We start from the raw sequence: 22,091 nt of genomic DNA on the forward strand, positions 1-22,091 counted from the left end.
CCTCTGGAGTGATGCCAGGTGAATCAGGGATCCAGCAGAACTGGAGGGGATCAGCACAGGGATTTCTCAGCCCCTGTGTAGCTTTGTCACTGTGTCACACCTGCATTTAAGGTGGGGATTGTCTAACACCTCCTTAGGGAATGAGTCAGGCAGAAAACCACCAGCAGCCCTCCCTGTCCAACCCCAAAGCCAAAACCCCACTCGCTCTTCCTTAAAGTCTTAAACCTGACAAATTTTTGAGCAGGGGCTCACTGGGGAGGCCTGTGCTGGCCCTGGGGCTGGAATGGTGCCCATGGGCCTCCAGGGCAGCTCAGCAGGGAGCAGGTGCTGGCTCCTGGTCAGTGCCACTCACTGCCAGCCCTGGGATGGCAGCTGGAAGTGCCCAGGAAGGTCCTGGTGACCCCTTTGGGCTGTTTCGCACACACCGGCAGAGTGACACAGCCAAGGACGTGGAACACTCAGAGGAGGCCAAAAAGTGATAACAAATAACAATTTCCTGGCAGTGCTGCTCCCGAGGCACTGGGCCCTGGCAGGGCACTCTTGGGGCAGGGGCTGTGTGAGGTCTTGGGCAGTGCTGGCCTCAGGGACGCCACACCCACACCCTGAGTCCCCCTGCCCAAAGGGCTCCAGCCCTGCAGGGGGGTCAGGAGCCCAAAGAGGGGTGGCCAGAGGGAACCACTGGGCTGTAGCCACCCCCTCTCTGCAGCTCCTGCAGGCCTCAAGGGTCATGTCCAAGCACTGGCACTGCAGCTGGGTTCTGGTACGGGGAGGTGGTGACAGCCATGGAACCTTGGGGGGCACCAAGAGCTGCGCCATGGGCAGCCACAGCCAAGGCTCAGCCTTGGGGGCTGCAGCCCATTCCTCTGTGTGCGTGGCCGTGTGTCCCCAGAGGGTCACAGAGAAGTGCAAGCAAGCCCTGGGCTGCTTTCCCTGGCCATAAATGCCAGCCCAGTGTCCCCACTAATGACAGCTCTGTGTCCCAAATGGCGCTGCTGGTCCACAGCCCGGGGTAATGACAGGGCTGCTGCAGCTGCCTGCTCCTCCCCCGGCAGGGCCAGGGCCAGTCCTGCCCCAGCCCCTGTGCAGAGCCAGCCCCGCTGTGCTGGGAATCCCCCAAACCCCTGCAGGCACCGAGCAAGGCAGGGCTGGAGGGGCCCGGGGTGGGGGATCCTGGGGCAGATGGAAACCTTGGGTAGGGCTCACCAGACCCCCTCCCAGTGCAGGTCTGCGATGAACATTTCCATACTCAATTCTGGAGCTAACAGGGCCCCCTCATTGCTCCAGCTTCAAGAGGGGGTCAGGCGTTAAGCGCTGCAGCCACACAGGGGGCCAGGCCAGGACCAGCTCCCACCCCTTCCCCTGCACCCACCAGAGCACCGGCAGGCCTGTGCTGGCCCAGCCTGAGCTCTCGGAAGCCTGGCACCCTTTAGGCAGGGAGTGGCTCCGAGCAGAGCCCGCGGGCTGGGTCTCCCTGGGACACTCGCCAGCCCTCACCATCCGCAGCACAGGCGGCACCTGAGCCCTCAGCACTGCAGCAGCTCATGTGCCTTGATGGATTTTTCCTTTTCTCACCCCTTCGCTGGGGTTTTGAACGCACTCGTCCCTCCTCACCCTCTCTGCTCTCTCCTCAATTTTGTGTTTGAGGTTTGGCTGCCGTGGCCTGGTTGGGACCCAGCACCCGTGCAAGCAAACGCAGCTCGGGTTGCCCCGGTCCCGCTCCCACATCCCCAAGGCGCTGGGAGCAGGCAGAGCTCGGAGTGGGAAAGGCGCTCATTAACGGCCATTAAATCGTGGCACGGAAACTTCACACACAATTAAAGCGGCATAAATTCAACGTGGCTCCATTCACCGCGGAATTGAATTAAGAGCACTTGAAATCTGGAATAAGACGTATCTCCTGAGGATTTAATGTGGTTTCACTAATACACTTTAGAAGATAATGTGGGTTCATCTTCCTGAGATCCCTGCACTGCCAGGTCTGCCGGGCTCTGGCACGGACCCAGCAAAGCTGCCGTCCCACTGCACTGCAAAAAAACCCAAACCCAAAAATCTTCAAATCGCTGCAAAACCCCCCAAAACCCCTCTAGCAAGTACTCCGGCGTGTTCCAGGCGGTGCCTGGGGAGCAGCCGTAGGGAGCTGCCGGGTAGGGAGGGAAATCCCACAGCCCTTCCCTGCCCAAAGCCACAGCGGGTCCCCCATCTCCACGGAGGGCCGGGAATTGGGAAGGTGGGGTTTGGCTCCTCGCTCACCCCCGGAGCTCTCCAGCCCGTTCGCCTCCTCCCGAGCCGAGCATCGTCCTCCGGCAGCGAGAGCGACAGCACGAGCCCTTCCCCAGCGCTTAATTACATGGAGCAGTAATTACTGTAATTCTCTCCAATTGGCTCCCTAATAAAGTCACAGCTTCGCTGGCGGCCGGACCCCCTCGCCGAGCCGCGGCTCCAGCGCCGCTTTCACACGCAGGGCTGGAATTCCCTGACTCGGGATCGGCGCTTTTGGGTTTGGAACTCCTGAAAAACCACCTGGGTCCGGGACTGGTGCCGAACAGCCCGGAGGGGCTGGGCTCGCTCCGGGATGAGGAATTGCCCTGCCCTGCCCCGGGATCTGCCGCTCCCCAGCCCCGGTGTCACCACCACGTCCCCAGCTAAACTGGGATTTCATGACACAAAATCCCCCCTCTTCTAAGGGGACGGGCGTTTTCTCCCCCCAGCCGCCACTGCTGCACTTCTGAACGGAGTAATTAAGTGTTACACCAATAATGATTCACCTCGATGCCCTTCTCTGCTCCAAATCCAAACGCAATTCCCAGAGGAGCAATTCTTGGGTACAAAGGAAATGTGAGTTGAGGTTTTTTGGCCTCCTGTCCCCATGGCGTTCCTGCTGCTCCTGTACCCCCTGGAGCTGTAGCTCTCACCAGGGGAACCACTTTTAATTTCTTGGTACTCAGTGTTTGTAGCATAAATTAAACGAGATGTATTTAAAAGATAAGTAAGCGTAAACTCGTCTGTACATCTTAATAAGGGTTATTTTTTAAAGCGCATTAATAGATAGTACTGGTGGGAGGCATTGGATGTACTCCCTAAACAGCTCAGGGAATGTCACCTTTAAGACAATACCAGGAGTAAAAACTCTATATTGTATAAATTCAGTTAATAATTATGTTTAAAAGAAGACCTATAGCCTCTTAACCCCCAAACGGCACTGGAGCACAGCTCCCCCTCTGAGCCTGTTTACATGGTAAGGGTGTATGAAAATATCCTAACATTCCACTGTTTAATAGCTGTACTCAAGAGGCTGAAATGCTTGAAAACATAATACATTTGGCAAAAATATCTCAAAAACTATTTAGCTTAATTGTGATCAGCATTACAGTAACATGACAGCAATAACCTTAATACAGTAAATTATGAGCTGATTGAGGTAAATAAAATTATAACATTTCAGTGCCAAGGTTCAGCTCTAAAATGGAGCTGCATTTTAGACATGGACTCCAGCCCAGGCTTTTCCAGCTCCACAGGAACAGGCACCGCCGTGCTGCCCCGTGCAGGCACCGCTTCCCCGCACTCCACTCGACTGGGACGTGTGAAACACGCTGAAATTCATAAAATTTAAATAAGACAGTGAAATTATACCTTGTAGCTATGGTTATCACAAATAATGTACAGTCTAAATTGCAGCCTGAGCAAACACGATTTCCTGGGTGCCTCTGGAAGCCCAAGGCGGGATGCAGAGCAATTATGAGGAATGAGCACAAAGCTGATTTGCATCTGAATGGCGAGGGGGGGGGGGCGATGGGCGGGCTGGGCCCAGCTCCATTCACAGCACCACAATGCACCAGCTGGGAAAAGCAACTTTATTAGTGTCCCGCAGCAAAATACATTAGTAATTGGTAACCAGGCATTACATTCCCGTCCGTGTCACGGAGCCATCGGCCGCCCCGCCGGGGGAGGTTCCCGCAGGGATCGGCCCCGGGGCTCCCCCGGCAGCTCCGGACGGTGCCAGGAGCACAAGGGAACCCCAGAGGGCTCCCCCAGGGAAAGCAGCACCGCGGCCCCAGGGCAGCACCGAGCCCAGCTCCAGACACGATCCTCAGCAAAGCCCGGCCCAGGCACGGGTGTAGCGCTTTTCCAGCTGCTTTCCAGTTGTGCTCACACAGCCGGTGCCTGCTGCAATTTCAAACTCCTCTGATCTTGCTCCCTCTCCACCCCCACAGCAGAGATACACTATCACATACAATACTTTCATTAATTTTTTTTTGAGTAAAAAATCTATTTTTTTTCTCTTGATCACCATGATAAACTGAGTCTCTGGGTATCACGATCGAGTATTAGTGTTAACCGTTAGTGTTACTGTAAAATCCTCTTTGGTTATAGAATATTTCATTTAAAGCAAGATTATAAAAACCAGTTTCCAGCTAGAAATCCACCCCTGTAATCTAAAAGCCATCTAAATTACCACACTTCTGCAGGCTGAAGATATACTGATAGGACTTAGAAATTTAAGTATCTCCCCAGGTAATCTAAACAAAGTTATCAAAATTATATTAAGTAAATACATTTGGAGGAATAGTAAATTTTTGAAAAATCCTTAGGGTATTACAAGTAGAGTTCTGGAAGTAGCAGTAGTGGGCTAGAGAAAAATACCCCAAGCCAGAGCTCTCCTCTAGATACTCTCCATGGCCTTGAACTCGCTGAGGGCCTGCACGGGGTTCACGTGCTTCTTCTGGGATGCCCTCTTGATTTTCGTCTGGGTCTCGTCCTGTTTCTCCCTCTTGACCAGGGGTTTCTTCTCCGGAGCCTTCATCTTCCAGGAGACGGCCGGGAGGTTGAGGGAGGCCATGCCCTGGGACTTCTGGTACTTGGTGGACGCCACGTAGGAGGCCTTGACTGTCTGCACCACGGCGTTCATCAGGTTCTTGGCAGCCTGGATCAGGGACATGGCACTGTCCACCTGCCAAGGACACAGAGTTACCACCATGGAACCCCCAAACACAGCCTTACACTGACAGCACCACAGGCCTGGGGTAAAAACACTGGAAAACTGATTTATATTTTTCCTTTGAAACCTGAGGCTCCCAGTTTGAGGCAGGGTTTGTTTGGATGCTCAGTGGTTCCAAAGCTGACTTGTGCCACCAACACAAAAGCAGGGTTTGCCCCCCTGTATGCATTTTCCACATCAATGGCAATTGGAAACATTTGTATTCTGCCCTTTGCTTTTGTGACTAAGATTTAATAGTTGCTTATTCTCTAATGAGATTAATAAAGCTGTAGTAATATCTTAATCACTGATAATAAATATTTAAATCGCTCTAGAATACTAAATTGTATTGGGAAGGAAGGAAGACAACTGCATCACCAGCCAGGCCTGGAGCCCTTTCCCAGTTGGCTCCTGATTTACAAGAGCATCAAAACAAGGAAAAACATGAATTTGTCAAAGCTGTAAGACACAGCAAGGACAAAGAGCTGAGACCAGGGCTGGGTGGAAGAGAGAGGGGAGGAGCACTGTGGTGACCTCAGCTGGGACCCCCTTCTCCAGGGGCCAGTGTCCTGCTCTGGGTGAGATCCCCAGCTTGTCCAGGCCAAATGGGCTGGGACAGGGGTTTGATCTGGGGCAGGGTTTGGTTCTGGTGCCTTTCTGGGGCACTGTCCCCTCCCTTCTACCCCACTGTGCCCCAATTGCTACCATGACACCTCAGATCCTCTGGCAAGCCCCTGTGCTCTCCCCTCCTCCTCATGAGCCTGGAAACCACTGTGCTGGAGTGTTTGCAGGAATCCTCACAGCAGCAGGAATCATTAAAGGCCAGGAGAGCAGGGAGGTGCTTTTCTGAATGACCTGTCAGACTCTGCAGGTGCCAGCTCTGCCCTCCTGGGCCCTGCTCTGCTCTCACAGCGCTGGGGTGCAGGGGCAGGGCACTAACACTGCACAGAACCTTCCTTTCAGAGTGCTGATGCCTCTGCACTGGCTGAGGTCTTCATCTGATTATCCCATGGAGCTCAACACTGCTGCTGGCAGCCCTCAGCCCCAGTGGGCAGGCTCAAGGAGAAGGGATAAAACCACAAGATCAGGCTACAGATGCCAGGCTGTGCTATCACTGATTTATGGCAGGGGGATGTAAATCCTGGAGGCACTGAGTAACTGCAGTGAAGCCCTGGAGTAGGTACTGCTGCACAGTAACATCTCCTGCTTTGACAGCACCATGCCTTCAGCCTGCCATGAACACGAACAGCAGCACATCCCACCACAGCCCCTGGAGCTGCTCTGGGGGCTGGAAAGGCAGCAGGGGGGCAGCACAGCCCCACCACCCCCAGATGGGCTCAGTTTGTGCAGGGATATCTATTGCTGACTGCTGCTGCTGCCCCAAAGCTCTCCTTCCACAGCTCTCCCTGGTTTTTGGGGGAAATCTGTGCTACTAAGTTTAAGCAATTGAGATATCAAACAGGGTTTCACTGGAAAGTATCAGTGGTAGAGGATGCCCAGGGAAGCTGTGGCTGCTCCTGGATCCCTGGAAGTGCCCAAGGCCAGGTTGGACGGGGCTTGGAGCAGCCTGGGACAGTGGGAGGTGTCCCTGCCATGGCAGGGGGTGGCACTGGATGAGTTTTAAGGTCCCTTCCAACCCAAACTGTTCCATGATTCTGTGGTATCAAAATGGCAGAATGTGGGAAGTTTCTCCATTTGCTGCTCAGGGAGCAATTCTGGACTATCCAAGGGCCAATTCTGTCCCTTCTTCCAACCTCCTTCCTCAGTCCTGACACAACTGGGCAAAAGCACCAGAAGTGACCAAATGTGCCTATGCAGGGCAAGGTAGAGTATGCCAGAAGAAATTAAGGATTTAGCTCCACTTCCCTCCCCCCAATTATCTGCCACACAGAATCCTCTTAGGAGGCAGCATTTCATGAACTACAGTGAAAAAAATTATTTGCAAAGTAATGGCTGGAATAAGGAAGCAAGCTGGCCTGGGGCAGCTTCCAGCTGTCAGAAACCAGAGCAGCCACTAAAAATCCCTGCACTCTTCAGGGCACAGCCATCCTGAAATATTAACATCTCTGGAGTGTTGCAGGACCCCAGCATGTTCCAAGGCTGTGCAGAGACGTGGGGCAGGTTTGACTGTGCTGATAAAGTGATTTAACCTCACTAAGAGTGAAAAGCAGTCTGGAAAACAGATCACACAGAGGTGAAGTGAATCTGTCTACAAACACTGTTGAATAAAGAAATGTGAAGTCTGTATTTTCCCAGCAAGCGTTCCTCCTCAGAACAGCGAGGCAGCAACACAAACTCGGAATGCTCCAGCATCTCCAGTCTGTGTTCCATGGGGCTGAACACAAAAGCTCACATGAATAACCTGTGGGAGCAGAGCTGCCTGGGGCAGGTGTGCTGTACGTACCCCGGAGACGACGAGCTCCCCGCCCAGGTTCTGCACCTCGGCCTTGACCTTGCTGCAGATGTTGAGCTGGTGGCAGTAGAGTGCGATGCGCTGCAGGTAGGCCAGCAGGTCCTGCTTGCACGCCGAGTCCGGGCACTGTGGGTGACAGGGGCAGGGTTGGGCACAGCCAGACACACTCCAGGCACCTCCCCTGGGCCAGGGGATGGGCTGGGACAGCGCTGCCCTCCCTGCTGAGCCCAAGCTTTGAGACAGAGGCACCTAAACCCAGGAGCCATGAGCAGGGGCAGCACTGCACAGGCTCCTTCCACTGCCCTTCAGCAGCCCTCCCAGGGAGGAGGAAGAGGAGGAACAGAAGGAAGAGGAAGAGAAGGACTATTTACCCTCCCAGAGCAGGTCTGTCAGCTGTAAAAGGTCCTTCCTGTACTGCACAGGACACAGCAGCAATGGTCTGACACCCAAGATCCCAATCTGCAACTAGCAGGTGTTACCAACTCCTCCCTCAATCCTCAATCTTAAATATTCCAAGCTTGAAAATGATAAACCCAACAGTGACTCAATTACATGCAGCAAACAGAGATTTTCCTGACTTTTGCTCCCATCTTGTAGCAGTGGGAAAAGCAGGTTCCTCACCAGACACAAAATGACATTTAAGGTGCTTGCTGCAGCACTCATCCGTAAGAGAAATGTAACTTTTTCAGCTTTGCACAAAGGGCTCTGCAGGAGTCCTCTGTGCAGTTTGGGAGGGTGGCATTTTCTGGGACTGAACTGAAGAATGAGCCACAGATGAGCCAGGCTCAGGCTGGATTTCCAGAGCAGAGGGGAGCCCAGCTGAGGAGCAGCCACGGTCCAGAGGAGGCTCTGTAGGACACAAAGGCTGTGGGAAGGGTTCTGCTGCTCTCGGCAGCCCTGCAGCCCCTTCAGCAGCAGCAGCAGTGGGGTCCCAGCAGCAGCTCCCCCATCGGCCACCTCAGCCCAGGGGCACCCCACATGCTCTCACACACACACACAACACCTACAGCTTCACATCCATGTGATTTACATCACACTGGGTCACATCCCATGTTGCTCAAGCCCTGCTCTGAACCCCAGAGAAGCATCACTTGTACCCCACAGACAGCTCCTGTTCCATGGAAATGGCCACTCCTCATCTCATCTCCCCACCCAGCACCCACAGGCCTCCTGGACAGAACCACCACCAGGCTCCCACTGATCCTCATCTCCTGCTCCAAGGCAGGCTGCACGGTGCCCAGCATTGTTTCAGCTGGAGCCGTGGAATTCACCCAGCATTATCCAGGGACAGGACTACACCCTGCAGGATCTCCAGCCTCTGGACAGCTGCATCCCATCCAGAGTGATTTAAGAGCTCTTTTTCACACACCCCTGTTCACAGCAAAATGCCATTTCACCTAAGACCCTGATCCTGTGCAATGGACCATCTGATGAAGATTCATAATGGGCATGGCATGACTGAAATATTCATCTTCAATGTGGCACCACTTCATTACCTAATGCCTCACTTCAGCTGAGGGTTCTTGCATTGGCCAAGCAGCCTCTCCTCCCCTTTGAGGGCAAGGTGAAAATCCCCTCCTGTCTGTGAGCAGCAGGCTCTGAGCCCTGATTCTCCCTGCAGACCTTCTCTCCTTAGCTGTGAGATGCAAGCAGCAGCTCTTTTCTTTGTATAAAAGAGGAGCAGATCGTGGTGCACATACAGGGATGTGCAAACACGGTCCCACTCACATGGAGGAGCATTTCCTTCCCAACAGCACTCAGTCTGCCAGAACAGGCATTTCCCTCTGCAGTGGAGGGGAGTGCAGCTAACACATACATTTGTTTTTTTCCAGGGCCAGAACAAGAGGCTTTTGTAAGGCAAAGTGGTCTCTGTGCTGAGCAGAGGTGACTCAGGTGCTGAGTGATGTGTCCACAGAGCTCACACACACACAGGGGCACTGCACTGGGAGATCTCCATGGCTTTATGGGCATCTGACCCCACCAGAGACATAAAACCACCTTCTTAGTCCCAAGGAAAATGATGGAACACCCAGAGTAATTGCAACTCTCAACGTGGGCACGCAGCTTCCATCAGCGCAGTGAAGCCCTGCCTAACAAAGCAGCAAAGCTTGCAGGTTAATTTTTTAAGCTAATCAATATTAGTCAGCACTACAAGATGTTTAAGAGCAAGTCCACAAATAGCCCTGGCCAAAGAGCTAATGAAAAGCCCAAATTACCATTTTGGAAACTGCTCTCCATCTCCCAAAGAGCTCATCTAACACAGCAGTGCAGGGGCTCAGGGCTGACAAATGCCCAGTACAGCACATCAGGGGATGGCTCAACAATTCCAGCTCCTCTGTGGGGCTGTGAAACCCTTCAAGGAGAGGCTCTCAAGGCAGGAGGCTGCTGCACGTTCACCATCAGCTGAGGAAGGCAGCAAAACCTTCATGGAATAGGAATCATCACTGGGCTGTGTGCATCAATCCAGTGTGAGATGGAAACCCAGATCCTCTCCTGTGTGTGCTATTTCTGCAGGCAGGATCGAGGACTGAGCTCAAAGGCAGATGAGGTTTAAATGGAGATGTAACACGAGATAAAAAAGAGCATCAACAAAAGGCACTGCGGGTGCCTGCAGGAGCCCTGTCCTTTCCTAGGCAGAAGCACTCAGATAAAAATCAAAAACCCAAAAGGCAACAATTTGAACAGTGATCAAGAATGGTGACATTACTGGACTAACCCACAGCCACAACCCCCATCTGCAGAGATGGATGGGTTCTCACAGACACAGCACAGCCCAGCAGGGAGTGCAGTGCAGATGGAAATAAACGTGTTGGGGGCCACCCCACCTTCCCAAAGCCCCCAAACCGAGTGCTGCACCAGACTCAGGGAAGGTTACTGGCAAAAGCTAAGGTCAAATCCAGGCTCTATCCCAGACACAGCAAACACTCCCCACTTTCAGTTCCTGCCAGCCCAGCTGAGCTTGCAGAGAAGCAGAATCACCCTTTTCTCTGCAAAAACAGAGAAGGGGAAGACAGCAGAGCCCTGCTGGTGCGTGCTCATGGACACAGACCATCCCCAGTGGCTGCAGGGGAGAGCCAGCAGCCCCAGAGCTCCTTCCTCCCACTGGCTCTCCCTTGGGAATGGGCCCTGCTGCACCAGGAATTCCCAAGAAATGCCCCTCAGCCCCGGGCCCAGCAGGAGCTGCCAGCAGCTGTTTGGGGAGGCAGCTCCCTGGGGGGACGTCACTGACCCCCTGTGCCAGCAGCTGCCACCAGCCTGTGCCCAGGGTCCCCACCCCAGCCCCCCAGCAGGGACCAGTGTCCCCAGCACGAGGCTGCTGGAGCCTTTCACTGGAAATGGGGCACCCCCTGCCCTGACCCAGCTGCTTCCCACGGGGTGAATCAGAACTGATACAGAACTGATGTAACCTCGGCCTCCCACCGCCACAGAAGGAAAAAAAATCTTTGGCTTTGTAGGTGTTCTGACATTGAAAAAATAAATAATAGAGAGAACCCTTGCTGCAAATCATTGTCATCTGTGTTGTGCTCATAACTGTTCATATTCCCCTGCTCCCAGCAAGCAGCAGCTGCTTGGAGTGAGGGATGGAAACCTCAGGGAGAACCTGCAGCTGATGGCAGAACTGATCCCAACAGACAGGGAATTCCTGGGACAGCAGCTCTGGGAGCTCCAGAGGAATGTGCTGCAGAAGGGCCTGATGGCAGGGCTGGGAGCTGCTGGCACACTGACACGAGGGGTCACAGCTCTGCTGTCACCCAGCACAGGACACAGCCCCTCCCTGTGCTCCCTCCTCCAGGGGCAGGGGCAGCAGGAACCAGGAGCTGCTCCTGCTCTGTAGCTGTCACTCTGCTCCACATTAACATGTTTCTAAAGAGTATGGAAGCACATCTAATGAAATATGCAGGCTCAAAGTATTAGCAGAGTATGGAGTCAGGAAAAAGCTATATTCTTGTCAAAATGACTAACTGTACAGTGCTGCTCATATTTATCTTCAAACATGTGCTTAATCTGTTACATTTTTAAGGACCTTACTGCTACTGAAAGTAGTTTTCTATTATATTTTGAAATGGCTTGGTACAGAAAACCATATACCAACTTTGCATAAAACATGTGAATGAAAAAAAAAGAAAAGGCATTGTAAACCTTCAGCCCAAGCTCCCCTGAGACCTTGAACACAAACTGCTCCTTGCTTCATTTACCTACACCAGCAGCACACCTGGTTCTTGCAGAAACAAGGCTGTCAAAGTGCTGTAGCAAGGAAAGCCATTTGAAAAAACACTTATCAAATTTATCTCCCCATTGAACATTTCTCACTGCATCATTAATAAAGGAGGGTGTAGACAAGCACCTCTGAATGCAACATTAAGAGAGAGTCCTGCACTGCAATGATTTACTTTCAAAGTGACACTGGTTCAGTGAAAACCTTGCAGTACACAAATTTCCATCCTGGAAAGCAAGTGACAACTGGGAAAACAAAGTTTAGCCCATGATCTCAGACTTAAGCTCCCTGCATTTCAGAGTCTCTCTTGAAGGTGGAATATTATTACTGATGTTGATGTTTCCCTGCTATTTGGGTGTGGGCTGAGGCCAAAGGTGCTCTTGCTTGGCCCAGTTTCTAAGTGGCTCAGGACAGGCATTGCATAAATAAATCCCTGAGCTGGCCATGCTCATTGAATCCTGTGAGAATTCCTGCCCAGCACAGGGACAGCACAGCCACGCTCAGGTCCCTGCAGGCCTTGCTCCAAGCCCTCATCAGCTCTGAAGTGAAAAACACCAGAGAGCTCTGACACCCTCCCCACTCAGCCTGAGGAGCAGCTGAAAATTGTTGATCTTACAAAGCTGCCTCAGAGCCAGGATTAAAGGTGGTGCAACAGGCCAGGTGCCCCTGTGCAGGGGCTGTCCCTGCAGTCTGAGCTTTGGGAAGCACCAGGAGTGCTCTGGGTGTGCTGTGAGCCCAGCCTGGTCCTGCTCTGCACTGGCACTGTGTGACCTAAGCAGGGCTGGCACAAAATGCCAGCAGCCTGATTCCAGCCAAGGAGCTGCTGTGTCACTGCCCAGGGAGGCAGGAGAGCAGCTGGAAAGAACAGAAAGAACAGAATTTTCTAGCAGCAGATCTGCAAAATCAGTTAAAGACCCCAAAAGCCAACACATTTTCATCTGTTCCTCAGCAGTACTGACAGATCTCGTGCTCCCAGGAGCTGGGGGCTCCAGGACTGTGACTCACGTGGTCAGCAATGGTCCGGCCCAGCTTGTCCATCCTGGACCCGGCCTCTGCGATCTTCTTGGCTGCACTGATCACATCTGACGTGTTCTTCAGAGGACCTTTTCCCCTGCAAAACAGAGCACACGCTCCCTCCTAGCACCAGGAAACCACAGCAGTGAATCCTGGGTCCCTTTCCTCATTCTGTCCCACACTGTGCCGGCAGTGACTCCCACCCAAAGGGCTGGAGCAGCCATTATAGCACCTTCATTTCTAAGAGTTACCCCCTTTCAGCTCTTCCCCACATTTAGCTTAAATCCAGGAATAAAAACATCTTAAATTTTACTGCTTTGAGCAGCTTAATGATGATAAGAGATAACATTTTAGAAGATGGATTTGCAATTTTTATGGAATGGAACATGAAGTTTAAAAAACAGCGTTATAAAAAATCTGGTAAATTAATTTCAAAAGGCATCAAAAACCCTCTCTTTCCTCTGCCAGTAACTGTAGTAGGAACTATTTCTGCAGTATGGCAATATTGAGAAGCCCATAGAATTTAATGCTGTAAAGAACTGAGCAAATATATATATATATATATATTCCTGGGGATAAGAATCACCCTTAAGAAAGAAAGACAGAAAGACAGGCAATAACTGCTGTGTATCTGTAGATCAATTTAAACAGTTATTACCACCCAGCCACTGCACAATAATGCATCTCCCCAGTTAATATGCAGCTGGAACAGGGCACCATTTAAAAGAGATTATAAGAAGTGAGACTCTTAGGAGAACTTGCATCGTGTCTCATTGAAAGCCCAGCAGCCCAGGCAGCTGGGAGTGAGCACAAATTAAAAAGCCGCACCTGGTGAAGTCTGTCATTTCCATCATGATCATACACATCTGCTTGGCCAGGACAATGATGTCATTGCCACTGTCATCCCATTTTGACACTTCAGCATCCAATTTACTCTTTTCCTCCTGGAAGCTGGCGACCTGCTCAGCAATCTTGGCTTTCTGCTCTTGAGGGAGCTGAGCCATGATAGCCTGGAAGAGAAGAGTTTTCTCACATGGCCTCCTGCTGCCTTGTAGAGGCTTTTTGGAACATTTCACTAATAACCAATTTCAGTCATGTAGATGGGGGATAAAACTTTAATAGCAATCCTCTACCTAGAGGCTTTACAGAGCCATTTGCTTCCATTTTGAATCAAAGTTTATACTCTTTTTAAAGAAAAAGTGCCCAGAAAGACAAGTTGACACTTAAAATATAGTCCTTTGCATGATAAAGCTGTTAAGACTCCAAACAAATTTGCCACATATTACCATCCCTCAAAATAAAACTGCATGAAGAAGGAGGACTTGTCTTTTACAGAAAATTTCAACGTTTTAAAATTAAGTTCCACTTGGGTATTGAGGATAATAAGAAATATTACCAGTCTCTTCCCTGCAAAAAGCTAGCTGTACTCTTTTGAAACATGTCTGCTGAGGAAACAGTAAGTGAAAATAAAGAGTATGTGCTTACTCCCAAATAAAATCTCTCAGACTGGGTTTATAGCCTGTGTAAGACTCCATGGCCTTGCCTTCATAAATACTGGGAGCACAGATGCCTCCAGGAGCAGGCAAAAAGGAGCCTTTGGTACTAAAAATCCTCTGGCAGCAGCTGTGCTAAGAGGCAAATGAGCAATGTCTGCATTTAAATAGAAGAGGGTGAGGGTCCAGGCATAGAAAGTGCTTTTGCAAGGGAGGGGAGCATAAAAACACTCCCAGCTGGTGAAATTCCCAAGCCAACGTGGCCCAGGTTTGATAAATAAGGTCTGGCCACTTCTTGCCTGGCAGGAAGAGCCTCCACAAAAAATCTGCCATGGCACTTTCCCAAGAGTGTAAATTGTTATTGATCCAGAGGGGCTGTGTCAAATAAAAGCAATAGGTAAGGCCTGGTCTTCCTTCAATGCACTGATTTTAGGGTTTCACCTCTTAATGATTATATATTGCCTATCAATGTTTTCATTTTTGAGTCACAGGAAATGCAGTTAGTTGAAATGATTTCATTTCTGAGTTCCTCTCAATGTTGTCTTGATAAATGCTCAGTGACCAAACACACACCAGCACGTGAGTAAGGACACATTTTGGGAAGATTTTTTTCTCATAAAGTTAATGTTTGTCTCTTGAAAATAACATTAATCCAATGAGTGATCTGCCCTGTACCTCCCTGCAGAAGCTCACTCGACTACAATGTCTGTGATATCAAAATGTGATGTAGTTTCTTGGTACTAAAAGGATTTTGATCTTTCAGAATGCCCAAAATAAACCACAGACATTTCTCACATCCATCAGACCAACTGCATTTCACTCAACCTCCTTTCCAGGAGAATGCTGGAAACAAAAAATGATTTTTTTCTGATCCAGCATTTTTATCATCGCCCCCCCTAAATTTAACCCAGGTTTTCAAAGCAAGCTGAAGTGTTCCTTGAAGGCAGGTCACACTTGGATAAAGCTGGGGTTTGTGCCTCACCCTTGCACTCTGTCCAGCAATGAGCTGATCATCCTCAGTCTGGATGCTGGTTCTGCTGCGGACGTCGAAATCCTCTGTCTCAAAGTCAGAATCATCCAGCTCTTCAGGAGTCTGAGGAAAAAGCATTCAAGCAGAGTCAAACTACAGATTTCATGGCTCTGGAAACCAACAAGAATATTATTTTTCAAGCAGAGAGAATGGAAATCAGTGGGGGTAAAAATTATTCCATGTTTTCAACAAAAAGGTAAATACAGGGACTGTATCCAGCTCTGAACACGTGTGATTTTATGTGCTTGACTGCTCCTGTTAAACACCATAGGGATCCCAGAATCACACAGCAGTAACTAAACAGCTGAGATTTGTTAGGACATTAATGCACTCAGCATCTGAAAGACAGAAAAAAGTTCTTGCAAAGCGAGCAGTGCTTTTGCAAGTTGATTAAATGTAAAAGCTTCACTCGAGATTCTGAAGCTGGAATTACACACAGCTCTAAGGGCTGGTTCAGAAGCACAGAGTGTCTTCAGCACAATTATGAATCAAAGCATTGACTAAATTAACAACAGATAAAATATCTCAAAATTTATCCTTATCCCTTGGGAAAAGCTGAAAAATTTCAGCTAGTAAGGGCCAGCTTTTATGCTGTAGGCTAAACACATCTGACCTAGTTCCTGCTTGCCTAGGATTTATTTTTGCTACTGCCAGTCTGTAGCAGGCAAACTTTTTATAAAGATTATCAAGTTTAAACAGCATGTTTGTCAAAATACTACATCTTTGCTAAAGTGGCACTTCATGACAATTCTCCAGAGCTGGGTCAACAAAGAACTTCACTGATAGATGTAATAAATTGTGATTAACAGATAAGATGCAAATAAAGTCCCTGTTCTTTAGATTTTTTTCCCTATGATTTGAATTTCACAGACTTGTCTTCCACTAAAGACACTTTGTGATACACTGAAAATAGAGATGGACATGCAAAATAATTGCCAGAAAGCAAAGGTGAGTAGGGTGACAATAAAGACTTTGGGTATTTCAGCCTCCTCCCAGGCCCTGGAGAACAGGACATAATCCACAACATCAGCAGAGGGACACACACTAAGAAGTAGCTCAGTGTATCAATATTTAAAAAAAAAAAGAAATAGCATAAAGAAAACAGTTCTGCTGTACATGATTGTGTCTGTGACTCCCCTCTGCCCATCCCTCCCAAAGCCCAGGGACACACAAAGTGTAACTCTGCCTTTCAAGTGCCACCAAGGACAGAAACTCCTCTGGGGTGACGAGCCTGGGCAGCAGAGAGGGGGGCAAAGCTTCTCTTCAATAAATACAGATACAGTGAGATGGTAGTTTTGAAAATACCCTGCATAAACACAAAAATGAGGTGTTGCAGTGGCTTCTCCTGCTGGTCCCTGTAAAGAGCAAGAGACTCTGGACAAAGCTGAAGTGAATGAGCCCCTGTGAGCAGGGTTACACCAAGCCCTGGAGAGATTTGGATGGCTCTTTTATCCCAAAATAAACTCTCTGGACAACAAGTGTTAATATTTTAACTTCCTTCTAGGTGGCTGCTGTGTGGGCAGGGAGCTGCTGTTGGCTGCTGGCAGTGGAGCTGTGGCTCCCTGGCCCTGGAGGGTGGCACAGGGCAAACCTCAGCGTTCCTGGCACTGCCAGCCAGGGTAACTGCTGCCCACTACTACCACGGGCTGTCTATAAACCCTCAGCTTGTCTGACAAAAATTCCATGGGGAGCACAGATGTGGTTGTCAGCTTTTCTCCTGGTTTTTCATCTGATCCTTTCTTTAAGCAGCAAACATGGAAGATGCCACTGCAATGGTTACTGTAATCACATATCTTCTGGGGCTGTACAATTCTTGATTTACTGACCAACAAGCTGCATCGGCCATGGTCACCAGTATGAAAAAGGCAGTTTCTCAGAGTCAAAGGAATACAAGGAAAAGAAGAAAAAAGGAATAAACCCCCTATATTTGTCTTTGTTATGTCTGGCTCCTGCCCATTTTTGCCCCAGTAAGATCCAAGAAATAGGTCCATGGATCAGCTGCAAGCAGAACTTCCTTTATTGCATCCCTTCAACCAACTGCACCCTTCTGTGTCTGGCCTGCCAGAAATGAGGGCTCCCAAGTCACACCCACTGCAAGCACACAGGAGTCAAGGCCTCTGTGAGCTGCCCTGTTTACCCAGGTTAGCCAATTAACAAATTACATGCTCTACCAACTACAGACTGAACTCATGTCAGCTTCCTTTTGACTAACTAACATTAATTCTCAAAATTTACTTAATGAAGAGCTATTAGATTTTATTTCTAAGCTCCAAACCATCAACAAGCATCTATAGTTCTGAATTAATTTGCTGTTGTTAACTGAAAGGTCACTGATTTTAGCACATTAACGAGCCAGGCATTACCATGAGATTACAAAAGATGCATGAAGGGTATTTAGCATCACAACTCGGGCCATCATCGATGCTCAGATCTGGTTAATGAATCTGAATCCAAAGGCACTGCTCAAGTGCTCCACAGCTATTAGCACATTTGAAGACTCTGAATGTTAATAGGAGCTAAATGAAAATGTTCTCCTGCCTGCTCTCCATTATCCCGGCGCTGTCAGTCGAACAGAGGCAGGGAAGCTGGGGAAGTTGTGCTCACCCGGATCATCAGCACGGCTTTCCTGATGTCGCGGATGCCGTCGTACACCAGGCGCGAGGCGTCGATGAACTCGTTCTCGTCCATGGGCTGGGCAGGGTCGGAGCTCAGCGCTTCCACTGCAGCCTCCACCTGCTCCGTGAAGCGCGGCATGACTGCGGCCAGAGCACAGAGCCGGTCAGTGCCACCCCAGCCACCCTCTGCCTCCCTCTCCTGCCCTGCTGCTGACTGTCCTGCAAGCTGTGCAGTCCTTCCACTGAAATCACAACATTTGGTTCAGGAGGTGAAGCCCTAATCCAGCCCTGTTTCTGCTTACACCGCTGCTCTTTGGTGTTTTCCCCTTGGACAGTGAAGTCCTTCTATTGGACAAGGAGAAAACCCCTGGGGAAGCTCCTAGAAACTATGGGATCAAATATTAATTGTTTGTTTGATGTTCCCTGCAGATGTACATCATTGTTTTGGGGGGAAAGAAGTCGTGCTACCATCAGGACACTCAAGTTTAAGAAGCACTGGAAGGGGGCAGGTTGCACTGCTGCATTTCAGTGACTCATGGTGCCCCAGGAAGAACATGCCAGAACCAGTTAGAGTCTGCTGTTTGTTCAGTGTCACCCTTGATTCTTCATCAAAGTAATTAAAGCAAAACCAGCAAAGAGTGGCTGGCACTGAAGGAGCCAGAATCACCCCTCACCCTTATGGATGTCACCAGTAGGGCATAGGGAATGCCCTGATTTGGTGTTTAGGTGTGGGGCACTACAACCTACTAAGCTCTTCCAACAGCTCTAAAGATACTTTACAAAATTTACCCTAATTATTACCCTAAATTTATTCTGCTGGGGGAATGTGATCTTCCTTCTGGACCCAGAACAGCTGCAGAGCCTGTTGCAATACTGCAGGATGAGCACAGCACAACTTCCAAGCTTTCACTCACGCCTGGGACTCATTCCCAGTGTTTTTGCTTCCCACAGCCCAGTCCATGACAGCGAGCACACTCAGGGACACCTTGTGCACAGCTGAGCTTTGAGCCAGACAACACAGCAAAATCACACTTCTCACTTTGCAACAGTTTCGCAAACAACTCCCACTAATTTGCATTACAGCAAATTGAGTCTTTAACAGATTTCACAGGTACACGGGTACCCAGCTGCCCACAAGCTTTCCAGCAACAGCATTCAGGGCTCCTGGGAGCGAGCGACCCTTACCTGTGTTGGACAGCAGCTTGGTTGCCTCCAGCACCTTCTCCGTGTACACTCCAGGCTCGTAGTTGTCCATCTCCGAGGTGACCACGTGGATGACGCGGGCGGCGCGGCCCCGGATGGCGCCGGCCGTGCGGTCCAAGCCGTCCACGTCCTTCTCTTGGAGAGCGATGACACATTTGTTTACATCTTCTAAAATGTGATTCTCTGGAGGTAAAAGAAGGAGGATTTAGATGGTAATGTCGTTTCTGTCACAGTCATCAGCGTGGCAATTGTTCAGGGTGGGACCTGCTCTACAGAAGCTCCATGGAGATGCTGTCAAGCATTAATGTGAAGGTCGCAACCAGCAAAGAGCTGCCCTTCCACAGAAGGTGTCAAAAAGCCATCAATCCATTCACCAATTGGCCTCCACACTTCCTGCCCCTGTTTGTACTCGATTTTACCAAAAGGAAAGCTGAGTTCTCCCCTGGTTCCTTTCCATATTTCTCCCCTGGACTGCCCCAGCCCTTATTCCGAATACCTGCAAACCACTCCCCTGCCAGTGCACGTGGGGTGATGGGCACCTCCCCAGCACCACACCTACTCCCCTCAACACTCCAACAGACACTTGGTGCATGTTTCCAGCTTCCTCCAGAGTGTTTTCCTACAGCCACACACATTCCATCAGAGCACATTACACTGTCAGTCGCCCATTCCCATCTGAGACACATAATGTATGCAGTGAATAATGTGGAAAGCATTCTAGCCACACAGCACTCACTGACTGTTCAGAAAACAAACAAAAAAATATAAAAGCAAGACCTCTGTTTGCAATTAGCTTTTTAAATATACATTTTCTAGTTTTGTAAAGATATATTTTCCCTATTCATTGAGTACAAGAAGTCCAAAATGGGGAAAACCTTTTAAGAGTTTTCTGAAGATGCCTTAAGAAATTGGGACCCTTATTTATGGAAACCTACCCTAAAGATCTCCCAAACTGTTAATACAGACTTCCAAACTCTGCTAAAGAACTCTTTAATGTACCAGGACTAATGTTTCGGTATCATCATCCAACACCAGCATTTGGGCTGCCTGGTAAGAAACCAACTTGGAAACATTTCTGCTCTGTCACTTAAAATAGTTTCCAGTGTTAATTACCATTGACTTAATCTTTCTACGCTGCCAACCCGTGTAAGTGGCTTTTATTCCCTCTGCAGGTAGTAAAAGAGCCATTTTGCAAGAGTTTGTAGAGACAAGAAGCTCATAGTGCTGGCTGGGAGAGGATTTGGAGGAACTGCCTGAAAGGATTGCTGCGAGAAGTTACGCCTGATTTACATAAAATTAACACAGCCAGGTGCAATATTGCGAGACTTCAGTAAGTAACCTGGGCAAAAATTACACTTGTGAAATCCCTCTGAAGCAACTCAGCCTGAGCAGGTTCAGCTGAGGGCAGGATGTGGCCCTGAGAGAGCAAAGAGCAGGTTCATTAGTGATTTGACAAGTCAGTGAGCAGGCACAGGAGCCACGGCGAGCACAGAGGGTATTTAGAGAAGAGACAGCCCTGGGAGCTGCAAGAGCCCAAAGAAAAAGCTTCGGCGCCAGGCCAAAACACAGACTGTTTATTGCTTCAATTCCTAAATGAATAAATTAAGCCACAGACCATTTAAAAGCCTCTTTGGATTATCTGAACTTTAATAAAAGGCATGGACAAAATGAAGGTGAATATTTAAATGTCTGCTGATCATTTAATGCCTTTTGCAGATGTGAAGTGGCCAGGAAGTCCCTTCTAGAGGGAGATAACCCACACGGCAGCTGCAAAGGGCCCAGGGAAGTGCAGGACTGTCAGGTCTATCTGTTCTGGAGATATTTTCCAGCTGGATGATAACAGATAAGATCCAACACTGTGCTGAGTCCTTGTAAATACCCCCAGTGCTCCCCATCCCACAGGCACACAGAGCATGGGCTCCCCACCAGCACCTCTGGGGATGGGAGAAGGCTGTCCCACATCCAAACCCCCCTGTCCTCCTGCTGAGCACGAGAAACATCACACAGCAACACAGCACAGCACAGGCAACAGAAAAGGGACCTTGTCCCACCAAAATAGCTACGGGAAAATGGTGTGGTTGGGCAACATGGTAAAAGGAAAGGTATTTTTTCCATAGAAATGACTTTTAGACCAAACAAGGAAATACATTAAATTGTGAAAAGCTACAGAATAAAAAGTCACCCACGACTGTCAATCCTCAATCCACTCCCACCAAACACCTTCCACCTCCACCCCACCTCCACATTAAAGGGATGAAGCAATGCTTTTCCAAACAACCCCAGCAGCTTCTGCGGGAGTCTGAGGGCTACAGGAGATCAAAATCAAAGAGGAACAGTCGGGAGATTAAGCCCCAGATTCATAAACACAGCTGTGCTTCTCTGCTGCACCTCCTGTGGAAGGTCTCAGAACCATTTCCATGCTGAACCTCTGCTGCCAAGGGGCACTGCAGGAGCCAGGCCAGGCAGCACATGGAGCAAACACTGGGGACTTCACACTCTTGTAAATACAGTGTTCATCCTGCAATATTCACTGGGAGGCTCTTCAGAAAAAAATAGCTCCACTGAGATGGGCAATCTGTGGCATAAACCTCTGTCAGCAGCAGAAGAACAGAAGGCAGTAAATGGAATAGTTTTAAAGAGGGTTTCAAAGGAGATTCAGGTAATTTCAGAACATTGAATTTGACAATTACATGGTGCTATCAGCAACTGCTCTAAAGAACAGAGATAGTGGGCACACCAACACACCCAGTGTGCTTTGGGAAGGCACTGATAAGAGAGATAAGAATTACAGAAGGTACAGGAGAGCTTTGAAATAAGGAATAATGAAAGAGGCAGAGACTATGCAGTCAGGGAAGCGATGACTAACAAAGTGCATGGCAGAACTCTGCACGTTTGCAAACAACATGAAGAGACAGAAGGGGGAAAAACCTTTTCACCATCTTTAGTACAAGTAGGGGCATCAAATGAAGCAAACAGGCGACAGTGCAAAACAAGGAGGTTCTTCACAGGGAGCACATTTCAGCTGTGAATCTTTGCACAGGATGATGGAGGTGCCAGCAGTTTATAATGGTCGAAAGAACAACTAACACCAGCTTAAATGAGAAAAATCTGTCAAGGATTGCTCGGGAGATA

General features: G+C 49.4%; 1 protein-coding gene across 2 annotated transcripts in view; it reads right to left on the reverse strand.

Moving 5' to 3' along the window:
• Nucleotides 1-4,062: 4,062 nt before the first annotated feature.
• Nucleotides 4,063-22,091, reverse strand: part of CTNNA1 (catenin alpha 1) — a 116,799-nt gene continuing 98,770 nt past the window's right edge. For both annotated transcript variants that reach the window (XM_054288148.1, XM_054288149.1), the window contains 7 exons: nt 18,942-19,142; nt 17,746-17,897; nt 15,094-15,204; nt 13,447-13,628; nt 12,610-12,715; nt 7,380-7,514; nt 4,063-4,948 (listed from right to left, as the gene is read on the reverse strand). In XM_054288148.1, coding sequence (XP_054144123.1) covers nt 4,661-4,948; nt 7,380-7,514; nt 12,610-12,715; nt 13,447-13,628; nt 15,094-15,204; nt 17,746-17,897; nt 18,942-19,142 — 1,175 coding nt within the window. In that variant the 3' untranslated portion in view covers nt 4,063-4,660. The remainder of the gene's footprint in view (nt 4,949-7,379; nt 7,515-12,609; nt 12,716-13,446; nt 13,629-15,093; nt 15,205-17,745; nt 17,898-18,941; nt 19,143-22,091) is intronic.

The sequence above is a fragment of the Melozone crissalis genome, unplaced genomic scaffold, assembly GCF_028551555.1.
Source record: "Melozone crissalis strain CALT ecotype California unplaced genomic scaffold, PUWL_Pcris_2 ptg000061l_1, whole genome shotgun sequence".
NCBI lineage: Eukaryota > Metazoa > Chordata > Aves > Passeriformes > Passerellidae > Melozone > Melozone crissalis.